This window comes from Somniosus microcephalus, chromosome 11, assembly GCF_052327205.1.
Source record: "Somniosus microcephalus isolate GS21.2 chromosome 11, FLI_Smic_1.0, whole genome shotgun sequence".
NCBI classification, from domain to species: Eukaryota; Metazoa; Chordata; class Chondrichthyes; order Squaliformes; family Somniosidae; genus Somniosus; species Somniosus microcephalus.
The window spans coordinates 55050353-55076190 of NC_140997.1; the positions used below are offsets into that span (position 1 = coordinate 55050353).

Below are 25838 nucleotides of genomic sequence, written 5' to 3' on the forward strand. Positions count from 1 at the left end.
CTAGCACAGTGCAATGCGAACTGAGTTTTTACAACTGTTTAATTCTGTGTCTACTTAATAAAGCATACGCAAAACACAAAGGAGACCTCGCAGCTGGCTGGAAACCAATAGATCAACCATTTAATCTTCAAAGTGAAACTGAACAGAAATCATAACAGTTGCAAGTCTCCATTCATCCACACTATATGAATTAAAACAAAAAGTGTACATTTACTATATACAATGATCAACTGAAACCAAATAATATAACATGAAGCTGACAGAGCAACTGTATATGAAGTTAGAATATCCCATTCAACACAAAGCAGGTACACAAGACAGGAGTAATTTCTTATACTCGAGTTCCTGATCGTATTTAGGGATACCATACAGACATACACTGGCCATGGACTAATCAGGGATCAAAATTCCAGTGGAGGTGGAAGTAAACCAAAGCCATTACACCCCCAGGGTGGATGCTTGTAGATCATCTGACTCCACCCCATCACCTTCAATGCAGCTGGATGCCACCAGTGCTGAAACCCATAAATGGTTTGCTGTGGTAGGTCACCACTATCACCGTTTACAAGACCACAGATAAGCAGTTTGGGGGGTGGAGGGGGGGGATAAGAGACATCTCAATATTGGCAGTTACAGAGCTGAATAATTTACATACTAATCAAAATTCCAATTATTTATAATTTTATTAACATAATGAATACCCTCTTTAAAAAGGAACTTAACATCCTAGAAGCACGAATATTTCAATACTTGCATTCAGATGTGCTAGATATATTCTGATTTTCTGAAACGTATCAAAAGGAAATAAAATTGTTGGGAATCATGGTTACTAAGTGAAATACTGATATAAAGACGCCCGAGTCAGGGAGCTCCTGGGCTAATAGCACACTTCCTTTTTGAGAAACTTTTTAAAGATAGAAAAAAAAAACACTACATGGGGCAATTAATTAAGATTTGCAGTTTTCACCAACAGTTATCTTCCTATTTAAAAGAGGGATGAGAAAACCCCAAAGATCTATTGAATAGGTTACGCACCTTTGAAATCCAAGTTTTGCTTCAGTATTCACTGACTGTGTGCAGGCATTTTATTCACATTTGCTGCAAGTGATTAGTTTGTCCTTAATGGACAAACTACCCTGAATGGCTTATACTGGCCACATTACTGTAGGCAGACAGGCGAGTGTTGCTATAGTCGCTAATCTAAAATGATCCATGAAGGAAAAAGTCTCCAATTTCTAGTGAGGTCACAACTTCTAGAAACTTAAACACAGGCACTGTCCCCAATTCACAGGCTACTACCTCTTGTCCTTGGGGCTCCTGATCTATCACTAGCATGTCGTGCAGGCGTACATTGATTAATTAGGGACCCACAGAAATTTCAGGAAAGAGGGAAGCAAACCACTTGTCCAACTCTGCAGGTGACTGGTCAGATTAGGGTGTGGCCATGAAGAGCAGCTCCAGAAAAGTCTTTGGCCCACACCCCCTACCTGTAGACGCATACCACCTGTCTGGAGCGAACCCAAGACCTGAAATCAGTCATAAATTCTACAGCCTGATCCTACACTGTACTCTTGAGATACAGCAGCTGATGAGTGTAGTATTGACAGTGACCATGGAGAACTCTGCAATCTGGATCCCTGCTGGGTGAACCAACCTACCAGCTGAAAGACAAAGCATTATGGCAGCAAGGCAATCTAATGTGGGGGTTGGGGGAGCAAGGAATAGAATATGAACTGTGCATAAAACAAGTTTAAATCTGCCCTCTGAAATGTAAATGCAGGACACAAATTACATGTTCAGTCATATAGGCTGCTCAGTGCCCTTGATGTGAGGGACTTTCATTTTTCAATGAGATCAGATACCAATATTTCACAATCAAAAAACACATCTCAATAGCCTATAGAACAGAACTCAATTCAATTCATTCATCCTTCATACTTAAAGACAAAAATAGGCAAAGAAACCAAAACTGTGTGAAAGAGACTATCCTCACTGCACCAAGCATTACTAAAGAGCCAGTAACACTTTAATAATTGTTCTAGGTTCAGATTTTCTGTGGCAAATGAGATTTATATACATGCACGTAAAGAAATTTAAACACAAGCAAAATGATAAGTGTCCCTTCAGGTACAGAGCCACAGGCGTCCCCTGCACATCCCCTTTCTCTCCCTCGGTCTCCGTGGCTTGCTTACTCTCACTCATCTGGTTAGTACAAGTCATCGAGTTGCCGCTGCAGTGCAAATGTGCAAGTCCTGATGGTGTTAAATCCAGTTCAGTATTCTTCCACCCAGCCATTTTCTGATATAAATGCATCAATTACCTCCTTCATGGCCAGATTTGGAATCAGTTGTTCTTGGGTCAAAGGGCTTCGAGTCACAGGATCAAAGTGGCCAACCCGCTGAAAAAGGGAATATATAGATTAAATGCATGTGTTCAAGTACAGTAGATGGCCACAAATGTCACAGTTCATCAATTTTCCCTTTCCCTACCTGAAGGTGTTCCTCTATATCTTTCCTGTCATACGTGATCCCACTGGGTGTGATGCATGGCTCCCTCATCAACTCAAAGCTGATCTTTCCACAAAGGTAGTCGGGGATATCTCGCTTCTATACAGGACAGAGTGGATCACATTAGACACAGTATAGGAATAACAGAGGAATTTCTGTTAATTACAATATATATTATTTCCTAGTGACAAACTGTTAGTCACTCAATAAACAGTGATTGTCATAATAATTAATTTGTGAGTGTAGGTATTGTGTTGCAACGATATGTAGCAAACTGGGATTCGTTTACAGCTTTTAAATTCATCCCAAGTTCCCATTATTTACTACATAAATAAACAAAATCCTTTGATTAAATCAAATATGTAATAACTCCAATTATACATTATTTTGCCCATTTCACTCTGAAAGCAGAACTATTTAAAAACAAAGAGATTGGATGGATAGGCTTGAATTTATTTAACACCTTTCACTTCCAAAGAGCTTAACAGCCAATGAATTGCTTTTGAAGTATAGTCATTGTTGTTTTATAGGCAAATGCACCAGCCGATTTGTGCATAGCAAATTCCCACAAAAAACATTGAGACAAATGACCAGTTAATTTGTTTTGGTGGTGTTAATTGAGGGATGAATGTTGGCCAGGAAAGCAGAAAGACTCCCTGTTCTTTGTCAAAACAGAGCCATCTGATCTTTTATGTCCACCTGAGCATACAGATGGGGCCTTCTTTTAACATCTCATCCAAAAAGCAGCACTTCCAATGATATTTAACTCCCTCAGTACTGGTCAACATCAGGTCTACTTATGGGAGTGGTCATTAACACTGAACCCAAGTAGTATATCTAGCACAAAAAAAACCACAGCAATTGGTTCATGCCCATAATTTTCAACAGCATGAGGCTGCCGATCTCAGTTTGTTAAAGCGAGGTGGCTTGCACAGGCAAGATGCTTCCTGACAGAAAATTTTGGACTAGAGAGTGGGTAAAAAAAAAAAAAATCACCATTGCCAAAGACCGATCAGGTGGTCAACTGTGAGTCACGTAAGCAAAAAGAGGGAATTTAAAAAAAAATGTAGCTGGAGTCATTTGTTTTCATCAGAACAATTATGATTTAATATGGTGGCATCCTATTCATGGTCTCAGTCATAACAGTCACTATAGAACCATCTTAAATTGTGCACAATTAAATAGTCAGTGAGTCTGACAGAAATTTACAAGTAAAATTTAGCAATTAACCAAATTTGGCAAGACTACAGGAAAATAGGCAAATCTGGTCAAATTACACCAAATTTAGAAAGGGCTCAAAATCTGGGTGTTGGAAGCACATTTAAGATCAGATCATTTTAAACTATTGTAGTCACAAGAACTTCATACTACCAGTGGCAGGCGTATTGAATTATATCTAATTGGATTTTCATGTATCTACTGCTAGATTGAACAGCACAGAAAATGGAAGATCATGTTTCAGACAAACTTTAATACCTGAAGGCAAACTTGATGCACTCAGATCAAATAATGATGCACTTCCAATGGTACACAGCAGCTCAAATTTGGCATTTTGTATATTAATGGCTAGTGGCGACATTTGCATGATTATCTGCAAATAAAAATCTGTAGCTGCAATTTCTAATTATTTTGCTCATCCAAAGTTCAGAAAATGGGGATGAATAGGGTTTTCAGAAGCTGCTGCCCTACCGTAGCTTTAAGTAACAAAACCTCTGTTGGGATTCTGGGCCTTTAAATCAGTCTCCAGTTGCAAGTATAAATAGGCAACCTGCTTCCAGGTGTCTAGCAATGCAGGTGCTGATCTGGCTATTGGTCAAGCCTTCCTCCAATTTGTGAATTTTAGTCACAGCCTAGCCAACAGACGACAAACCACATCTTCGCCAAAAGCCCAGGCATGAACAAGATAAGGAATTAGCCATATGGTGCAGCAAAATACAGCACCACCACTGATAAAATGAAAGAACATAATGTGGTAATTAATTAAGTTTCCTTTCCTTTGTCATCTAGATTCCCCACTTTATTTTTCCCCCGTCACTGCCCCATTGATACATCTGTTGCCCGCCTCCTTTGTTTCCTTTCTCTGTTCCCCCTTCTAACCCCAAAAGGCAAAGAAAAACCTAAAAGCAGATTATTAAATACATACAAACATATGAAAAAGGACAGGAAAAGACAGTCAAACCTGTCCCAACCCGACATGGTGCAACCAACATGCACCATCAACTACCCACATCCCCACCTCCCCCTGCCAGGTAATCTCCTAGGCAAGGCAAACATAAATTGAGGGGAAAAAATAGACCAATTCTCTTTTCATCTACCCGGTTGGTGGTACACAGAATGTCTCAACTAATGCAGTGCTTCTCTTTACCTCTCATGCTGATCAGACCAGCTCCTAGACACTACTTTGTACAGTGTGAATGCATTTGGGGAATTGGGTACTATGAATAATAAATGTTTGATGCCAATAAAAACTATCAGTGTGTCTTGGATACATAATGGTTGGAAGCATCAACAAATCTCTAATTTCCCCATTCAGCAACCTACCTTTCTCTTTTCATCCACCTGGGAGAATAAGTCATCCATTTCATTCATGTACTTGTCCTGTGAAATACAAGCAAAATCAGTCGTTAAGCATGAACATAAGCACAGCAAATCATAATGGTCAGCTATACACTACCATACAAGGCACAGCTGCGGGATAGATTCGCTATGAAAAGGCAAAACAGAAAAAGCCATGTATTTCTGTGATTCATCAATTCAGAGGCATTTTACACACAAAAGGGAGAAAAAGAAATTGCTGCACATTCATAAGTAATATACTCATCAGCTTGTGCAGCATATCTTAAAGGTTGTTTTTCTTTCATTTGATTCCCTGCACTGTGGTCAAGCAAACAGTGGAAAAATCCAACTACGAGAAGAAAATGACAGGCAGGGACGCAGGTGAACGTCAGATTTGAAAGCCGGGGTATTGAAGCCAATGAGGCAGCCGACAAAAATCAAGCACTTCTGTCCAATACTTAATTTGGTTTGGGCTTCTTTAATTCTGTCACAAACAAGAGGGCTAAACCCAGCTTCACCACAGAAATCATACAATATACGATGATTGTTCAGTTGGTCACCAGACAGTTTGCTTGAGGGAGGAGCCAAGGATTAAAGTTAATATAGGCTGTGCAATAAGTTGTGTCTGATTGCGTGTTACAGTCACAATCTACATCTGATAATTGGAAGTGTTTTTTTGCACTAAAAAATGTGAATTATCCAATAATTTGAATTAAGTAATGTCCTTAACAAAAATGGGAATGATCAGATAATTTGAATTAAGGGACTTTAAAACCACTATTTAAAATTTATGAAGCTCCAGTTTGCTGTTGGACTGCTTACTTGTTCTTTTTCATCTTGTTACTTTAAACACCAGATTACACACACACACTCAGTTGTAGCAATGCAGGATCAGGACTTCAGTGAAACCTCATTCCATCCACAACCAGTAAGCGTGCACAGATCTTTTCATACTTCACAAAACCAGTATGAGAGCTCAGGTCTTTCCATACTAGACCATTCCAGTATGAGAGCGAGCTGCTGAACAGTCATTCCCTCATAACAACAGAAAATGCTGGAAAAACTCAGCAGGTCAGGCAACATCCGTGGAGAGAAATTTGAGTTGACGTTTCGGGTTTGACCCTTCTTCAAAACTGGAGAGAAAAGGAACTAGATCGAAGGCAGGGCTGCAATCGGACAAAAGAATAAAAGAACCAAAAGAAGTAAAAGAGATTAGAAGCTAGACGAGATGGTAATAGGCTGGGATTAGGTGTAAAGTGTACTGGCAGGGCAAAAGATAGCTGCCAGGTGTGAGAGAGAAACAAAAGGAAAGGGGGGGGGGGGGGGAAAGGAGTGGAAAAATATAAGTAAAAATGAAATAGGGGCCAAGGTTATGATCTGAAATTGTTGAACTCGATATTGAGACCGGAAGGCTGCAGAGTGCCTAATCGGAAGATGAGGTGCTGTTCCTCGAGTTTACGTTGAGCTTCCGTGGAACAGTACAAGAGGCCAAGGACGGTGAGGTCCGAGTGGGAATGGAGCGGTGAATTGAAATGACAGGCGACCGGAAGCTCGGGGCCACCCTTACGGACTGAACGGAGGTGTTCCGCAAAGCGGTCACCCAATCTGCGTTTGGTCTCCCCAATGTAGAGGAGACCGCATCGTGAGCAGCGAATACAGTATACTAGATTGCGAGAAGTACAAGTAAATCGCTGTTTCACCTGGAAGGGGTGTTTGGGGCCCTGGACAGTGGGGAGGGGGGAGGTATAGGGGCAGGTGTTACATCTCCTCCGCTTGCACGGGAAGGTGCCAGGCAAAGGGGAAGGGCTGTTTGGGGTGATAGAGGAGTGGACTAGGGTGTCTCGGAGAGAGCGGTCCCTGCGGAATGCTGAAAGGGGAGGGGAGGGGAAGATACGTTTGGTGGTGGGATCACTTTGGAGGTAGCGGAAATGCCGGAGGATGATCCGTTGAATGTGGAGGCTGGTGGGGTGAAAGGTGAGGACAAGGGGAACCCTATCGTGGTTCCGGGAGGGAGGGGCAGGGGTGAGGGCAGAGGTGCGGGAGATAGAACTGACACGGTCGAGGGCAGTGTCAACCACGGTAGAGGGGAATCTTGGGTTGCGGAAAAAGGAAGACATGTCTGAAGCACTGGTGTGGAAGGTGGCATCGTCGGAGCAGATACGGCGGAGGCGGAGAAACTGGGAGAATGGAATAGAGTCCCTCACATTTCTTATACCAAATTTCACCTTTGGTCACTACATTCCATGCATACCACCAATTCAGCATAGAACAAAGATACATACAAATGACAACAGAATAACAACAGACTAAACAAACAAGCACTTAACTCCTCATTTTATCACTGTCATAAATTTATTACCATAAACACACGCGACCTGCTTCCCGACATAATAGGCATGCAGGTCAGCCTTCTGATCCGTGCAGATACATTTGCTTTAAAATCCCTTTACACAATTTACAACCCTTGCTCAGCAGAAAGCTGTTTTAACTTTTAACTCATCGTGTGCTGGTCTCACAGACAGCTCAGAAAGAATAGCGAGGCACCCAGGTAATGTGAAGCCTCACTTCCACAACTGCCTTTACCAAATCACTGACATTGAGCTAGAGCCTTTGAAGAGAGAACCTCTGAAGAGAATTAACTAAGCCAGATAATGTCTGTAGTTAAGGAAACATCATCTAAAAAAAGCAATTCTATCATAGCTTTAGCAAAATAATTTATCACTATACAAATTAGCAAAGTTTAACCACTGTAAACATATATGTTTTGTTACTGCTACTGTTCACTTGTTGTATTACTGTACTATTTACTACATTTGTTTGGCAGCTAAAGCCCAAAACAAAGTCTAGAGCAGTGTCATTCTGCTGCCTTTCAAAGATTGGGAGGATCCCATGGAGGCATGGGATAAAATCTGTGTCTTAAGCATCAAAAAATGATTTTCTGTTTGTTATCCCAGAGATGCTACAACATATCAGAGCAAGTGAAAACATTCTCAGGGAAGTAGAGAGCTAGGGTTTACCTACGAGAGTAATCTGAAGCACTAAAGTCAAAAATATCTAAGAGTAAAAAACAGGTAAACGAACCCAAAAACACATTTCCCAACACTAAATGCAGTATTACTGCAATATAACATTCAATAAGGACTGAATTATATTTTAGACATTGGGTGAAGAAATAAAGATTCAAATGTACTAGCCACTCTGTTTCCTACATTACAACAGTGACTACACTTCAAAAGTACTTATTTAGCTGTAAAGTGCTTTGGGATGTCCCACGGTCGTCAAAGGTGCTATATAAATGCAAGTTTGTTCTTTCTTTAATCCCATGACTGAAATTGTATACTTTAGTCCAGTACATATCGCAACACTTTTGCCTTTGGTTTTCGATTAGTTTAAATAGCAAGGGTTTAACATAAAAACTGCTCCATTGTCACATACAAGTTACTGAGCTCGAGACATTCAGTCTGCATGAACCAGGCAAGGTTAATGATCACAAATTAGTTGAGAAAGGATTCTCTTTGATGAGGTATCATGATTAAAATATTGACGGATGCAGCATTCGTTATACTGGAATGAAGTTTTAGGGTGTTGCTCGCTTTGTTAAAATGAAGTAAATGCATGCGTTACTGGCCAGTGTCGGGAGCGGTGAGAGTGGAGTTTCAGTGAGTATTTAAACTCACTTTCGCGGGCTTTTTTTCTACACAGGCCATTGTCGGGAGCGGTGAGAGCAGAGGTTCAGTGAGTATTTAAACTCACTTTCGCGGACTTTTTTTCTTTTCCCCCAGAGGCTTACCAATCTCAGACCGGCGGCGGCGTTCCAGAGCGTCATGATTCAAAACGTGATGCGGGCAGGAGGAAGCAGTTGATTGGGTGAGTACTTATGCTACTCTATAGTTTGACAGTTAAGGTTCATAGTTTATAAAGTTTAGACGGTCTTAATTTTGTGGTTATAGTTTCTAAGGTCTCTGTTGTGTAGCGCGGAGTGCTAGGAAACAAGGGCCCTTGAGTATATCATTTAATTGTAGTATAATTGGTGGTATTGATTTAATTTTAATTAATTAATTAAAGGGTAAGTCATGTCAGGACAGCTCGGCCCCGTGGCATGCTCCTCCTTCCTGTCTCCCTGACAATGTGTGCAGGAAGTGTATCCAGCTGCAGCTACTGGCAGACCGCATTGCAGCGCTGGAGCTGCGAATGGATACATACTGGAGCATTCACGATGCTGAGAACATCGTGGATATCACGTTTAATCAGTTGGCCACACCGCAGGTAAAGGCTGCACAGGCAAGAAGGGAATGGGTGACCGCCAGGCAGAGTAGTAGGCGCAGGCAGGTAGTGCAGGAGTCCCCTGTGGCCATCCCCCTCTCAAACAGATATTCCACTTTGGATATTGTTGGGGAGGATGGCTTATCGGGGGGAAGGCAGCAGCAACCAACTTCCTGGCACCATCGGTGGTTCTGCTGCACGGGATGGGAGGAAAAAGAGCGGGAGAGCTGTAGTGATAGGGGATTCTATTGTAAGGGGAAATAGATAGGCGTTTCTGCGGCCGCAAACGAGACTCCAGGATGGTATGTTGCCTCCCTGGTGCAAGGGTCAAGGATGTCTCAGAGCGGCGGCAGGGCATTCTGGAGGGGGAGGGTGAACAGCTAGTTGTCGTGGTGCATATAGGTACCAACGATATAGGTAAAAAAATGGGACGAGGTCCTAAAAGCTGAATATAGGGAGTTAGGAGGTAAATTAAAAAATAGGACCTCAAAGGTAATAATCTCAGGATTGCTACCAATGCCACGTGCTAGTCAGAGTAGAAATAGAAGGATATTTCAGATGAATACGTGCAAGGGGCAGGGATTCAAATTCCTGGGACATTGGAACCGGTTCTGGGGGAGGTGGGACCAGTACAAACTGGACGGTTTGCACCTGGGCAGGACCGGGACCGATGTCCTAAGGGGAGTGTTTGCTAGTGCTGTTGGGGAGGGTTTAAACTAAAATGGCAGGGGGTTGGGAACCTGTGCAGGGAGACAGAGGAAAGAGAAGCAAGGATAGAAGCAAAAGACAGGAAGGAGAAAAGCAAAAGTGGAAGGCAGAGAAATCAAGGGTGTAAATCAAACATGGCCGCAGTAAACAATAATTCTAAAAGGTCTAAGAGTGTTAAAAAAACAAGCCTGAAGGCTTTGTGTCTTAATGTGAGGAGCATTCGTAATAAGGTGGATGAATTAGCTGTGCAAATAGATGTAAACGGATATGATATAATTGGGATTACGGAGACATGGCTCCAGGGTGACCAAGGCTGGGAATTCAACATCCAGGGGTATTCAATATTCAGGAAGGACAGGCGAAAAGGAAAAGGCGGTGGGGTAGCATTGCTGGTTAAAGAGGAGATTAACACAATAGTAAGGAAGGATATTAGCTCTGATGATGTAGAATCTGTATGGGTAGAGCTGAGAAATACCATGGGGCAGAAAACATTAGTGGGAGTTGTATACAGACCCCCAAACAGTAATGCTGAGGTTGGGGATGGCATTAAATGGGAAATTAGAGATGCATGCAATAAGGGCACAGCAGTTATCATGGGTGACTTTAATCTATATATAGATTGGTCTAACCAAATTAGTAACAATACTGTGGAGGAGGAATTCCTAGAGTGCATACGGTTTCCTGGACCAATATGTAGAGGAACCAACTAGAGATCAGGCCATCTTAGACTGGGTATTATGTAATGAGAAAGGATTAATTAGCAATCTTGTTGTGCGAGGCCCCTTGGGGAGGAGCGATCATAATATGATAGAATTCTTCATTAAGATGGAGAGTGAAATAGTTGATTCAGAGATTTGTGTACTGAATTTAAATAAAAGAAACTACGATGGTATGAGGCGCGAGTTGGCTAGGATGGATTGGGGATGTTACTTAAAGGGTTGACGGTGAATAGGCAATGGCAAACATTTAAAGATCGCATGGATGAACTACAGAATTTGTTCATCCCCGTTTGGCATAAAAATAAAACAAAAAAGGTGACTCAACATTGGCTAACAAGGAAAATTAGGGATAGCATAAGATCCAAGGAGAGGACATATAAATTGGCCAAAAATCTGAGATAGTAGATTGGCGGTTAGGATCAGACCAGCCATGATCTTATTGAATGGCGGAGCAGGCTCGAGGGGCCGATTGGCCTACTCCTGCTCCTATTTCTTATGTTCTTATGTTCTTAAACCAGAGGATTGGGAGCAGGTTAGGATTCAGCAAAGGAGGACAAAGGGCTGAATTAAGAGGGGGAAAATAGAGCATGAGAGTAAGCTTGCAGGTAACATAAAAACTGACCGTAAAAGCTTCTATAGATATGTGAAGAGAAAAAGATTGGTAAAGTCAAGCGTAGGTCCCTTGCAGTCAGAATCAGTGGAATTTATAACGGGGAACAATTAAATACATACTTTGGTTCTGCCTTCACAAAGGAGGACACAAATAAACTCCCAGGAGATGTTGGGGAACATAGTATGTCCTGTCTACAAAAAGCAGGACAAATCCGACCCGGCCAATTACCGTCCCATCAGTCTACTCTCAATCGTCAGCAAAGTGATGGAAGGTGTCGTTGACAGTGCTATCAAGCGGCACTTACTCAGCAATAACCTGCTAACTGACGCCCAGTTTGGGTTCCGCCAGGGCCACTCAGCTCCTGACCTCATTACAGCCTTGGTCCAAACATGGACAAAAGAGCTAAACTCAAGAGGTGAGGGGAGAGTGACTGCCCTTGACATCAAGGCAGCATTTGATCGAGTGTGGCATCAAGGAGCCCTAGCAAAACTGAAGTCAATGGGAATCAAGGGGAAAGCTCTCCATTGGTTGGAATCATACCTAGCACAAAGGAAGTTGGCTGTGGTTGTGGAAGGTCATTCATCTCAATCACATGACATCACTGCAGGAGTTCCTCAGGGCAGTGTCCTAGGCCCAACCATCTCCAGCTGTTTCATCAATGACCTTCCCTCCATCATAAAGGTCAGAAGTGGGGATGTTCGCTGATGATTGCACACTGTTCAGCACCATTCGAGACTCGTCAGATACTGACGCAGTCCGTGGCCATATGCAGCAAGACCTGGACAACATTCAGACTCGGGCTGACAAGTGGCAAGTAACATTCGCACCACACAAGTGCCAGGCAATGACCATCTCCAACAAGCGAGACTCTAACCATCTCCCCTTGACATTCAATGGCATTACCATCGCTGAATCCCCCACTATCAACATCCTGGGGGTTACCATTGATCAGAAACTGAACTGGACCAGCCATATAAATACTGTGGCTACAAGAGCAGGCCAGAGGATGGGAATTCTGCGGCGAGTGTCTCACCTCCTGACTCCCCAAAGCCTTTCCACCATCTACAAGGCACAAGTCAGGAGTGTGATGCAATACCCTCCACTTGCCTGGATGAGTGCAGCTCCAACAACACTCAAGAAGCTCGACACCATTCAGAATAAAGCAGCCCGCTTGATTGGCACTCCATCCACCACCTTCAACATTCACTCCCTCCACCACCGGCGCACTGTGGCTGCAGTGTGTACCATCTACAAGATGCACTGCAGCAACTCGCCAAAGCTCCTTCAACAGCACCTTCCAAACCCGCGACCTCTACCACTTAGAAGGACAAGGGCAGCAGATGCATGGGAACATCACCACCTACAAGTTGCCCTCCAAGCCACACACCATCCTGACTTGGACCTGTATCGCTGTTCCTTCACTGTCGCTGGGCCAAAATCCTGGAACTCCCTTCCTAACAGCATTGTGGGTGTACCTACACCATATGGACTGCAGCGGTTCAAGGCGGCGGCTCACCACCATCTTCTCAAGGGCAATTAGGGATGGGCACTAAATGCAGGCCTAGCCAGCGACGCCCACATCCCATCAATGAATAAAAAAAAACATAGGGTCTAATGAGAGGGAGGAACTGAATCAAATTAGTATTTGTAGGGAAATGGCGTTAGGGAAATTGACGGGATTGAAGGCCGATAAATCCCCAGGGCCTGATAATCTACATCCTAGGGTACTTAAGGAAGTGGCCCTAGAAATAGTAGATGCATTGCTGGTTATCTTCCAAAATTCTATCGACTCTGGAACAGTTCCCATGGATTGGAGGGTAGCTAATGTAACCCCACTATTTAAAAAAGAAAAAACGGGGAATTATAGACCAGTAAGCCTGACATCGGTAGTGGGGAAAATGCTAGAGTCCATTATAAAAGATGTAACAGCAGAGCACTTGGAAAACAGTGACAGGATCGGACAAAGTCAACATGGATTTACAAAAGGTAAATCATGCTTGACTAATCTACTGGAATTTTTTTGAGGATGTAACTGGTAGAATAGATAAGGGAGAACCAGTGGATGTGGTGTATTTGGACTTTCAGAAGGCTTTCGATGACGTCCCGCATAAGAGACTAGCGTGCAAAGTTAAAGCACATGGGTTTGGGGGCAAAGTATTGACTTGGATAGAAAACTGGTTGGCAGACAGGAAGCAAAGAGTTGGAATAAACGGGTCTTTTTCCGAGCGGAAGGCAGTGACTTGTGGGGTACCGCAGGGATCGGTGCTAGGACCCCAGTTATTCACAATATACAGGAAACTCCTTTTTAATCCGGCACCGACGGGACCGGCGTAGTGCCGGTTGATCAAAAAGTCTGGATTACAGAGAGGTATACTTACTAAGGTACGAGAGTCCCGTACATGGCCACAGATCCAGGCGTCCCTGTTGCATGGCAACAGGTGCAGGAACCCCAGTTACACGGCCACAGATCCAGAAACCCCGGTTACACAGCCACTAATATGAAGTAAAACTTACTTGAACCTACTCCTGAATTTTGCCGGTTAAGAGAGAGATTTCCGGTTATTTAGGTGCCGGTAAAAAGAGAGTTTCCTGTATATTAATGATCTAGACGAGGGAACTAGATGTAATATCTCCAAGTTTGCAGATGACACAAAGTTGGGTGGGCGTGTGTGCTGTGAGGAGGATGTAGAGAAACTCCAGTACGATTTGGACAGGTTGGGCGATTGGGCAGATGCATGGCAGATGCAGTATAATGTGGATAAATGCGAGGTTATCCACTTTGGTGGCAAAAACAGGAAGGCAGATTATTATCTGAATGGTAATAGATTGGGAAAAGGGGAAGCGGGAAAAGGGGAAGTGCAACGAGACCTGGGTGTCCTTGTGCACCAGTCGCTGAAAGTAAGCATGCAGGTGCAGCAGGCAGTTAAGAAGGCAAATGGTATGCTGGCCTTCATAGCAAGAGGATTCGAGTACAGGAGCAAGGATGTCTTGCTGCAGTTGTACAGGGCCTTGGTAAGACCACAGCTTGAGTATTGTGTGCAGTTTTGGTCGTCTTATCTGAGGAAGGATGTTCTTGCCATGGAGGGAGTGCAGCGAAGATTCACCAGACTGATACCTGGGATGGCAGGAATGACGTATGGAGAGAGATTGGGTCGATTAGGCTTATATCCGCTAGAGTTTAGAAGAATGAGAGGGGATCTCATTGAAACTTATAAAATTCTAACAGGACTAGACAGACTAGATGCAGGAAGGCTGTTCCCGATGGCAGGGGAGTCCAGAACCAGGGGTCACAGTCTAAGGATAAGGGGTAAGCCATTTAGGACTGAGATGAGGAGGAATTTCTTCACCCAGAGAGTGGTGAACCTGTGGAATTCTCTACCACAGAAGACAGTTGAGGCCAATTCATTAAATATATTCAAGAAGGAGTTGGATATATTTCTTAAGGCTAAGGGGATCAAGGGATATGGGGAGAAAGCAGGGACAGGGTACTGAATTTGGATGATCAGCCATGATCGCATTGAATGGCGGAGCAGGCTCGAGGGGCCGAATGGCCTACTCCTGCTCCTATCTTTTATGTTTCTATGTATCCCATTGCCCGTCAAGATTTAATATTTTGTTTGCTTGACTTCTTAAAAGAAATGTCTTTACATCAAAGAGAATCCATTGGGTGAATGCCCCAGTTCGAGCAAGAGTACACCCGGCTCTGTTAGCATTTGAAGCTCATGTGTAACATCTTATCCCAAAAGATACAGTTCAAGACTGTATTCAATTTACCAAGGAACATGTGAAAGTGCATCTCATTCATCGAACAAGCTGCTCCATTCCAACAACCCAAGAAAAATAATTAATGGAAGCATTCTGAAAAGGATATAACAACAACACTTCATGGACTAATTCCAGTCCTCTCATTCAATATCATGACTATGTTTTTGACCCTGTGAATAATTTTAATTGTAAATAAACCTAAACAATTATTTAGCCTGTATAAAATTATCTAAATATATGTTATTTACTGACACTTGAAGATAGTGGACATCATATATATCTTCCAAGAAGCAAATTGCTGTGATTAGGGTTAATTGTTAGACCTGGGGCACTTTGACTCAGTTCATTGCAGGCACAGTCTGGTTACAGAACCTGCCATGAAGCCATTAACACAAGAAAACTGTGTTGGAAAAACTGAACTATAATGCACGTGTCCAATTTTCCATTTATTAAAATAAACCAGAGAGAGAGAAAATCATTTCCCAAGCTATGAAACAAGGTGTGGATTCTGAAAAGGGAAATAATCTGTATAGAATAAAAGTGGTCCAGTGCTTAGAGTGAAACCACTCAAATAATCTCAACTATGAACCACAACATTCCTTCACCAGATTCAGGAAGACCCAAGATTGTACCATTATAGTGCTCAAGCAGTAAACACCGACAACAAGGAAAAGCAGGCCTTACATGTCTGGCTTCTATCTTTGCAATTTCCATTCGGGTTCGGGACTCATCCATGTTCTCTTCATGGAGTTTTCGTTTACATTGTTCCAATTCCCTGTTGGACGGAAAAAAAATAATACTGTAACTACCAGTAAATCCCCCACACACTAGAACCTGTCATAGTAACCTACTGCAAGAGTTTATTTCCAGTCACCAGAGCAGTAAAACTGCTTTGATTTTGGTGGGCTCCCTAGGTCAAAGATCCAGGGTCTTTCCTGCGTACTCTTACCATAATGCCACCGGGAGTTCATTAGAAGGACTCAAGACACTCCAGGTCCTGGCTTTGCACGGGAGATCCTACATAAAGGCAGCAAAGCCCCTACCCACTACTTACAAGATTAGCTATGCAAGGTGGGGTGGGACCAAGGACTCCTAATGCAAAGAATTCATACAATCAGAGTATCCAGGCTAGGATTATGGCATGGACCTGTGAAGATTTCACTCTAGCACTTTTCTAAAAAAAAACATTTAAAAAAAAGCAGCTCCCTTAAAAAGTGTTCAGAGGAGGTGTCACTTTACCCATCAGGGGTTGTGAACCCCCTGCTCCTAACCTGGCACAGTACGGTGCAGTTTGTGGCCTTCAGAGCAACAGGCAGGCAACCTAGTTTAAACCCTCATGACCTCACTCTTCCCAAATCTGTAGCCTCCTCCAGTACCACGACCCTAACACCACCCCCCTCCCCCGCAAAATATATTGCCTTGTGCATTCCCTCCATTTCTACCATCATTGGCGGCCATGTCTCCACGTAGGCCCAACGCTCTGGAATTCTCTTCCTAAACCCCTCCATCCCCTCTCCTCCCGCAGGACCTTCCTTAAAGCCTACTTCTTTGACCACCCCTCCTAATATCACTTCTTTCGGCTGTCTCTAGTTTTGTCTGATTATGCCTCTTAGTGCCTTGGGACGTTTTTTCTACATTAAAGGTGCTATATAGATGCATGTTGCTGTTGAGTTGCTTAAACAAGCTACAATGATATGATCTACTAGTGTAAGTACATTCCCGGCAGCAATTCATAATGCTTGAGGCTCCAACAGAACGTGTGAAATTAATGCCAGAAGAGCAGTGGGAAACCCAACTGAAATCTGAAGGGAAAAAACAAAATGCTGTTCGTGTGAGGTTCAAATTCACACTGTTATGGTCTGGCAGCAATGGTATGATTGAAATAAGACGCATACCATAAATCTGAAAATCAAATTACAAAAAAATGAATTTAATGCAGTTTGGGATTGCTGAGATGGATACTTCCATTAGCTGTAGGTTAGTACTATTGTAGTGGCATGTCTTTGGCAGCAGAATTGCTCATCTGATTCCACCACAAACAATCTGAGGAACGTGTTTTCTTTTTAAAGTCAGGAGCAATAGTTTCTCTACCCCATATTTAATGTAGTTTAGACGCCTACCTTTCATATGATCCATTTTCCAGGCAACAAGGATGACAAGAGCACCCAGAGAAGCCAAAAGGATTACAGTACTAGGATAGGAAGTGGAATTGTCACAAAGTGCTATATTTGGGGATAACATTGTTCATCAGTGTAGAGGAAGCTTTTCCATGCATGGAGCCACTGATGTACCTGTCCTGAGAGTGCACACTGCTGATAACAGGTGGTAAAAGTATTCCACCGCACCCCACCCCTTCCCAGTAATACCCCTAACCTTAATGTGCATGAAATTTAGCACGCTTTTTCAAAATATTTAGAAATTAAGCCTATTTAGTGGTTCTCTGGCCTGTGAACTGAGGCACTCAAAACTAACCACTCCATACCTTTCCTTTTCCGAGAGGATCAGTTTGGTGAGGTAGTCATGGAGGTCATTCTCCTGCTGAATTCTTCTGTCTTCGATGCTGTTCCATCGCTTCTTCTTCGCTATCCTCAGAGCACTTGGAATGTCATCCCCAAAATTCAGCCTTTGTTCTTTTGCTAAATTATAAGCTGGAAAAAGGGAGTTTGTATACAAGCTATAAAAACAGAATGCAACAAAAATTACCCTAGCTTCCCAAGAATGAGCAGTGCTCAAATAAGGGCAGCCATTACTTAATGGTTTTTACATTTTTCATACTTTTAACATACTATGAACTAAGGAACTGAATCCAGCTTTACTAAGATAAAGGTCTGTTCAGAACAACTACTAATTATAACTACTCTTTGGGATTAACAGCATCTCACCTCATGATCTCTCTTTAATTTTCATCAATAACAGCAGCCTGTTAAAGATCACAGTATCCCCTTTAAAATCTCAGGAACAGAATTTACAGCAGCATCAATTCAGAAGGTTTTTTTTTTTTTTTTTTAAATTGTAACTTGAGAATAGTCTCTCAAATTGAATACTTGCAGAATGGTTACTAAGTTCCTCCTCTTTTCTATTCACCACTTATCCGCTCATATGGACTCATGCCATGGAATATCTAAATAAGGAAAAAGTCAGTGTACATTTACGCACACAACATATGCGCACCTATGTACTTTCAAAAAAAATAATAAAGTATTTAGTAAAGCTCTTCACCAGCCCAACAGTGGTGTGGCTCCGTATGTCAAGAGCAGATTACAGCACCAGTGTCTTGGCATAAATAGGACTTTTTCCAGCTTGTATAGGGCACCCAACTGTCAGTGAAAAAGGATTTGCAAAGGCAATAAATTTAACCCTTAGACCACTTGAACTACTTGGCCCGGTCACCTAATTTAAAGCTTCAGTTCACACACAGAGGTAGATAAAACCCTATTACACCAAGAATACTATTAAAGTTTCCAAAGTAGCTTCATTATAACATTTTAAAAGTTTACTTCTATTTTGTTATATTTTTCCTCTGTATTCTCTTTGCTTCAACATTTGCTTTAAATATTACAAAAATGTCTTTCATTTTTTAAAACTTGTTTTTCTCCCATCATTCCACCCTCCTTCCTGGACCTGGGACCTGAATGGTTGGAAAACTGGTCTTTGAAACCGTTTTCCAGCTCATCAGAGGATTAAGCATCAACATCTGACTCGGTCACATCACTGAGTGACATGTTTTTGGAACTACCCTTCACGAGTGCAAAAAGCCCTGATGAGATAACTTGTCCTAAGGAGTGCTCACAGTGAAACAAGTTATGTTTTCATTCCTTTCTTACACTCCTCTACCAGACTGATGGGATAAACGTCTCTCCTCTTGGAGTGAAGCTGTTAGGTCCTTTATGAAATTACTTGGAGGCAATCTCAACCCAGCTCCGTTAAGCATTTAACCATAACTCAAAATTGCACGCATCTGGTAGTGTCATTCTCAGACAACCGCTGACGGTTGGGATAAAGAGTGTCACGGTGGTGTATTAGGGTTGTTCTTCTGAGGGTGAGCACATTACTGAGAGAGGACAACGAGCCCTGACATGAATCAGTCATTCATGAAAAAAAGACTTATGAAATAATACTGAGCGGCCTACGGGTGGCGCTGTCCAGAGAGAGTATAAATACTCAGGCATGGGCCCAGCTTGCGCAGGACATTCTTAACAGGAACTAGTGAAGGACACAACTAGACCTCCATGTTGTAAAACAGTTGATTAAAGCTTTGTTTAACGCTTAGACCAAGTGCCCAGTAGTTTTCTTACGTTAAGCCCTACGCTGCATCTGGCCTGTACACCACCCGAGCTTGGAAATGCTGGACCATTGGCACGATAAAGTGAGAACGTTTTTCACTCCCCAACACTGGTATCCTTATCCTTGTTGAGCACAGCTAACAGACTGCAAATATCCTAAGCAGAACTGTGTTTTGATTATCTCACTTAATCAAAAGGTCACAGTAGAAATATTCATTACAAAAAGCCAATGTATCTATATAAAAGTCTTGAGTTGGACAGTGAAGGCCCAATTGATTAAAAAATGTAATGGTTAAAGAAGCACTGATATGTTCTTATACTTGTGGAGAGCCAAATCTCAAGAAACTAAATGGTAACTGCTTTCTAAGGTCATTGCTAAGCAGCACTTAAATGGCAAGAATAGAAAGTTTCTTTGAAAACTTTAAAGCACTGAAATTGTTGCGAGGTCAACAATCAAGGACACAGATTCAGGTCACATGACCAGCTCTATACGGTGGTACAATTTGCACCCGCAATCATCCACATGCTGAGTTCCCAATCGCTAGCAGCTCTTAACCATAGGACCACAAAGATTAGCTCCCTCGTCATTCTTACTGACTCAGTTCAGTAAACACTTGTGCATTGATTGGCTATGAAGACCAAAAGCAGGACCCCTGACCTCGCTGCAGGTTGCCGATAGCTTCATCATAATTCTCCATTTCCAGTTGGCACTGCCCCAAGAAGAAGTGGGCTTTAACAGACTGGCTGTCTAACTCCAGGGCATGTTTACAGTCTGCCACCGCCTTGTCAAACTGCTGCATCTTCACATAACAGAGAGCGCGGTTTGTGTAGTACACAGCCACAGATGGGTTACGGTTCTGAAAAACAAAGCCAAGAGATGGAAGCAAATACCATGAGAGTAATGAGGTAAACTGGAAAGTTACAGCTCTAATCAGCAAACTAAACAGCACTACACAATGAAATCAGTGCTTCGCACATAAAGATCACTGTATTATATTAAAAAAGACAGTGAATTCCTTTGAAATCTTAATCAGAAAGAACCTGGTAATCGGTGATACTGTTTCTCATTCTGCTTTTTCAGGCAATGGCAGCAATAGAAGTATAAATTTAAAAAATCAAAGCAGAGGAAAATGTTGTATGGGTAACAGAGGATTAGATGGTAATCTAATCAAGGTTCCAATGACTGACAAACTAGTGTCTTACAACATCATGGAACCCCTCCAAATCATTGGGTCCCAGGTCAGTATGTTTCCTCTGTGTTTTTTGGGGGGAAAAGAGAAGAAAGAGAAAAGGTATGGGAAAGAAGCCTATTTTTTTTCCTGGGCTAAAGATTCCTTCATGTGTGGCTTATAAGTGAAAACCTTCCACTTCCATCCAGGAATTTTCTGTCAAGAATGCACTCTCTTACCCATTTCAAAAGGACCCTATGAACTTTTAGATACATCCCAGGAATTTGACCCAGTCATCCAATGATGATGTCTCTTGACTGCATTGCAAATTTGCAAAGACAATCTCCCAAAGTGCCCAACTGCTGTAAAATGTGCAAGAAAGGTCATGGCATCAGAAAATAGGCTGATAACCCGAGTCCCATGTGTAGTTTTTGTTTTGGATGCAGCCAGACATATGCTTTATCTAAGTTTGATGAAACTCCTGGATCAAGAACTTCTAAGAAACTAGTGAAAATGAGTTTAAAATCAGATCCTTCCCGATGACAGGGTTCTGAGCAACAAAGTCAATCCAAGGACTGAAGTCTATAACCACCGGGCATCTGCACCAGACATGATACAACCAGTTGTGATCTGGATGGCACTGTCTGAAAGGGTGGTGGAAGCACAATCAGTAGCAACATTCAAAAGAGAATTGGCTAAATACTTGGATAAAATTTAACAGGGCTAAACGGAAAGAGCAGGGGAGTGGGATTAACTGAATAACTCTACCAAAGAGCTGTCACAGGCACAATGGCCTACTTCTGTGCTGTATCATTCTATGATTCCAATTTTCCAAAGGTGGCCATTCTGAGTCTCCAACATTTACTGTATAAATCCAACCTAAAATGAGTAGTAAGTGAGGGATAACAAGTGCATATATTATACTTGGATCATCATAGGGCATTTGCTAATGTTCTGTATCCATGGCTACCCATGCTCATCATGTGAAACCATCTCAGAATTCCCCAAAATTTTTAATGGAAAAAAAAAAGTTCAAGTGGACAGGACCTGATACCACCTTTAAGACATCTTCCCTCTCCCTCCTCCTCCTCCGCACCGCACCCCCCACCCCAGGTAACAACTTCCTGTTTAGCAGACTGATCATAAACTGAAGACATAATTAAAGTTATATTTTATATTTGCCACCAATACTGCTACTTAATATATAAAAATCTGCATATTAAAAGCAATATTTAAAATAAAATGTATGCTAAGTTTCTTTCTCATTTAAGCAGATGTGGTAAGGAAAGGCAGATGGAATTTAATGCAGTAAAATGTAAGCTAAATGTAGCTTGATAAAGGAAATAAGAAATATTTATATATTTTAGTGGAGTCACTCACAGCGACATCCAGAAGAATATATCAACAGGTGGAAGGCACCAGTAATTTTTTTTTTAAACCAATGCCTCCTTTTAAATAGGGAGGACATGACAACCAAACTCAAACCTACCTCTTTTGGTCACCTGCCTTAACTTATCCTTATGTGGATCGGTGTCAATTTTTTTTTGTCTTAAAATACTCCTGTGAAGCGCCTTGGGACGTTTTACTACATTAAAGGAGCTATATAAATACAAGTTGTTGCTGTTGTTGACTATTAAATGCAGCGATAGTTATAAAGAATACATCATATGGTGACCGCCAGTCCCAATGAAGAGAAAAACACCAGAAACTAGTATTCAGGAGACCCATTTTGAAATAGGCCAACAAGGCATAGAATTGGGTGAAGTCCATTTGCACAAGGATATGGTAACAAATATTTCTGGAAAGATGGAAGAAAATAAAGATCTTTGTGTGTTTAGCAATCATTCACTAAACATATGTCGTCAATACATAATCACTCTTAGCAAGGCTACTCAAATCCTGGCAAACATCTCAAGGGCACTTGACTAGAAACAGAAACAAGTTTTTTTTTAAACCCTATATAATCCATCAGCAAGGACAGATTTGTAGTATTGTTTGGAGTTTTGAGCATTTTATCTTCAAAAAAGGGTATTGATGTTTTGGAGCGAATTCTCAAAAGAGTAACAAGGATGATCCCAGTACTCAAATGGTTATTACGATAATGCGGCAGAATGTATTTCCTTGGAGAAAAGACTGCGGGGATATGATCCAGGCCTTTAAAATGGATGATGTGAATGCAATCAGGTTATTTACCTTAAGCTGCGATCATAGGACTAGAGTGTACGACTGTAAAATTACCCAATCAAAAACAAGAGAAATAGACACACAGAAGATTGCAATTAGAAATAGTTAATGATTCACTGATCAACTCCTTAAAACAGAGCTAGATAAGGGCCCAGAAATTCGGGTCCCTACGCGCGAGTACGCACGGGGTACTCACGCGTAGGTCCAACGAAAGTGCTGGTTTCATGCATTTGATTTCACTTCATTTGACAAGGTGCCACACAAAAGATTATTGCTTAAGATAAAAAATCACGGGATTGGGGGTAATATTCTGGCATGGATAGAGGATTGGCTATCTAACAGAAGGCAGAGAGTTGGGATAAATGGTTCATTCTCAGACTGGCAATCAGTAACTAGTGGTGTTCTGCAGGGGTCAGTGCTGGGTCCCCAACTCTTTACAATCTGTATTAACGATTTGGAGGAAGGGATCGAGTGTAACATATCAAAGTTTGCAGATGATACCAAGATGGGAGGGAAAGTAGTGAGTGAGGAGGACATAAAAAACCTGCAAGGGGACATAGACAGGCTAAGTAAGTGGGCAGAGATTTGGCAGATGGAATACAATACTGGAAAGTGTGAGGTTATGCACTTTGGCAGGAAAAATCATAGAGCAAGTTATTATCTTAATGGCAAGAAACTGGAAAGTACTGAAGTACAAAGGGATCTGGGGGTCCTGGTGCACGAAACTCAAAAGGTTAGTATGCAGGTGCAGCAAGTGATTAAGAAGGCCAATGGAATGTTGGCTTTCATTGCTAGGGGGATAGAATATAAAAATAGGGAGGTATTGCTTCAGTTGTACAAGGTATTGGTGAGACCGCACCTGGAATACTGCATACAGTTTTGGTGTCCATACTTAAGAAAAGACATACTTGCTCTCGAGTCAGTACAAAGAAGGTTCACTCGGTTAATCCCGGGGATGAGGGGATGGACATATGAGGAGAGGTTGAGTAGATTGGGACTCTACTCATTGGAGTTCAGAAGAATGAGAGGCGATCTTATTGAAACATAAAAGATTGTGAAGGGGTTGGATCGGGTGGATGCGGGGAGGATGTTCCAGATGATGGGTGAAACTAGAACTAGGGGGCATAGTCTTAGAATAAGGGGCTGCTCTTTCAAAACTGAGATGAGGAGGAACTACTTCACTCAGAGGGTGGTAGGTCCATGGAATATGCTGCCCCAAAAAGCTGTAGAAGCTACATCATTACATAAATTTAAAACAGAAATAGACAGTTTCCTAGAAGTAAAGGGAATTAAGGGTTACGGGGAGCGGGCAGGAATTTGGACATGAGTCTAGGTTCAGATCGGACATGGCCCTGTGGGTAGCGGATCGGGCCCAGGGGCCGTGTAGCCTGATCCTGCTCCTATTTCGTGTGTCTAATTCTGTTAGATTCAGGAGATGGTTCTGTGATAGTAGATTGGCGGTTAGGATCAGATCAGCCATGATCTTATTGAATGGCGGAGCAGGCTCGAGGGGCCGATTGGCCTACTCCTGCTCCTATTTCTTATGTACTTCCGTTCCCCTGAAAGAAGGGGTTCAGAAGTCGAACGTGTGCGCCGGAGAGGCAGCGCGTGCGCATTGAACTTACGTTTTTGTTTCCAGGTTTCTCCGGGAGGGTAAGTCTCCAGCAGTTACACTTTTAAAAAGCAGGCGCAAGGCCTGCTTTTAACAAGGTAAGTGGTGAATTAATTAAAATTAAAACATTTTTTCCACAGGTTTATTATTTTTATAAATACTTTAAAGGGAAGTACATTTTCTAACGGGGCTAAAAATAAAATTAATTTTTTCGAAAATTTAAATTGTTTAAAATAGTTATTTCATGTAATTTAGTTATTTAAAAAATGTGATGTTTTTTAAAATTTATTTGAGGTTTTAGTGATGTTTTGGGGCTTATAGTATTTATAGGTTTGACAGCTCTTCTTGCCAAACTTATGAATGAAGCATTCCCTGCTACCATTGGCTCTCCATGGCCCACGTGATCCCAGGGGACGCATCGAACTAACTGCGCCCCTGGGATACGCAAGCACTGCATGCCGGCAGTTGGAGGAGGCCCAGGATCGGAATCCCATGCAGGCCCACAGCTCAACGGCCGGCGCGCTAGGCAAGTGCAGGTCGGGGGCTTGCACCCGCAGGAAGCCCCCGACCCGAATTTCTGGGCCAATATCTTATTTATGAAATGGACTGTGAGTTATAAGGATAATGTAGACTCAAATTATTAAAAACTCCATGCAACAATAAGCTGTTAATCCCACGGTCATGGAAATGTCATTTGATCAAATGGCCATTAGTCATTTCATTCTTTGTGATGCTCAACGTGCCAAATACATGTCAAACTGGTCAAATAAGACTTGGTCCAGATCTCTGGAACCAGATCTAGATCTGCAGCTGACAATTCCTATTTTCATACCAGACGTATTTTTTGGCCAGTGCTTCAATGATGGTCGCAAAGAAAGCCAATGGAGCTGGAAGGCGAAACGGGTTGACTGGGGTCGTTAGTGTCACGATAATGGTTGGTGCATTAAGTTGCCACAGAGAAAATCATTTGATGACAGCATTCATCTGAATAATTCCTTCCACAAACCTAATGTCAGAATCGTGTCAGCATTAGAATATTGAGGCATTATTATGTCTTGATGCAAGAGAAGGTTAACACAGAGTACTTCAGCTGATTCAAGATGGTGTCCATGGCGGTCGCAGGGTAAGCGCTCTCCGAGTCGGTCGGCCCACTCCCGCTACAGACGCTGTGCATCAGCGCTGATGAGTTCGGCAAGTCGGCGGGGGAGGCAGCAGAAGCAGCGATGGAGGCCATGACGACCCGCTGTAGCACGGCGGCCGGCAGCGCCTCGGCGGTCGAACCGGTAGGGGGGGGGGGAGGCGGCCAGCAGACCGAGGGCAGGAAAAGCAGGCCCTGGAAGGTCGGACACCGCGGGAGGCTCGGAGGTCAGACCGGGTGGAAGGAGAGCCAGGGAGAAGCAGGCCCCGGGACGTCGGTACCACGGCGGCTGAAGATTGTCAGGCAGGAGTGCGGGAAAGG

General features: G+C 42.6%; 2 protein-coding genes across 4 annotated transcripts in view; one reads left to right on the forward strand and one right to left on the reverse strand.

Annotated features, from left to right (window-relative positions):
• jmjd8 (jumonji domain containing 8) overlaps positions 1-8941 on the forward strand; it is a 45842-nt gene extending 36901 nt beyond the window's left edge. The window contains exon 9 of one of the 2 annotated variants that reach the window (XM_086000689.1): positions 8846-8925. Coding sequence is in view for 1 of the 2 variants with exons in the window: in XM_086000684.1 (XP_085856810.1) it covers positions 8846-8926 (81 nt within the window). In the remaining variant the exon portion in view is untranslated. Of the gene's footprint in view, positions 1-8845 lie in introns of both variants that reach the window. The other variant, XM_086000684.1, reaches the window with a different exon arrangement.
• stub1 (STIP1 homology and U-Box containing protein 1) overlaps positions 99-25838 on the reverse strand; it is a 34890-nt gene continuing 9150 nt past the window's right edge. For both annotated transcript variants that reach the window (XM_086000681.1, XM_086000682.1), the window contains 6 exons: positions 20073-20271; positions 17614-17779; positions 15816-15906; positions 5049-5105; positions 2490-2606; positions 99-2398 (listed from right to left, as the gene is read on the reverse strand). In XM_086000681.1, coding sequence (XP_085856807.1) covers positions 2273-2398; positions 2490-2606; positions 5049-5105; positions 15816-15906; positions 17614-17779; positions 20073-20271 — 756 coding nt within the window. In that variant the 3' untranslated portion in view covers positions 99-2272. The remainder of the gene's footprint in view (positions 2399-2489; positions 2607-5048; positions 5106-15815; positions 15907-17613; positions 17780-20072; positions 20272-25838) is intronic.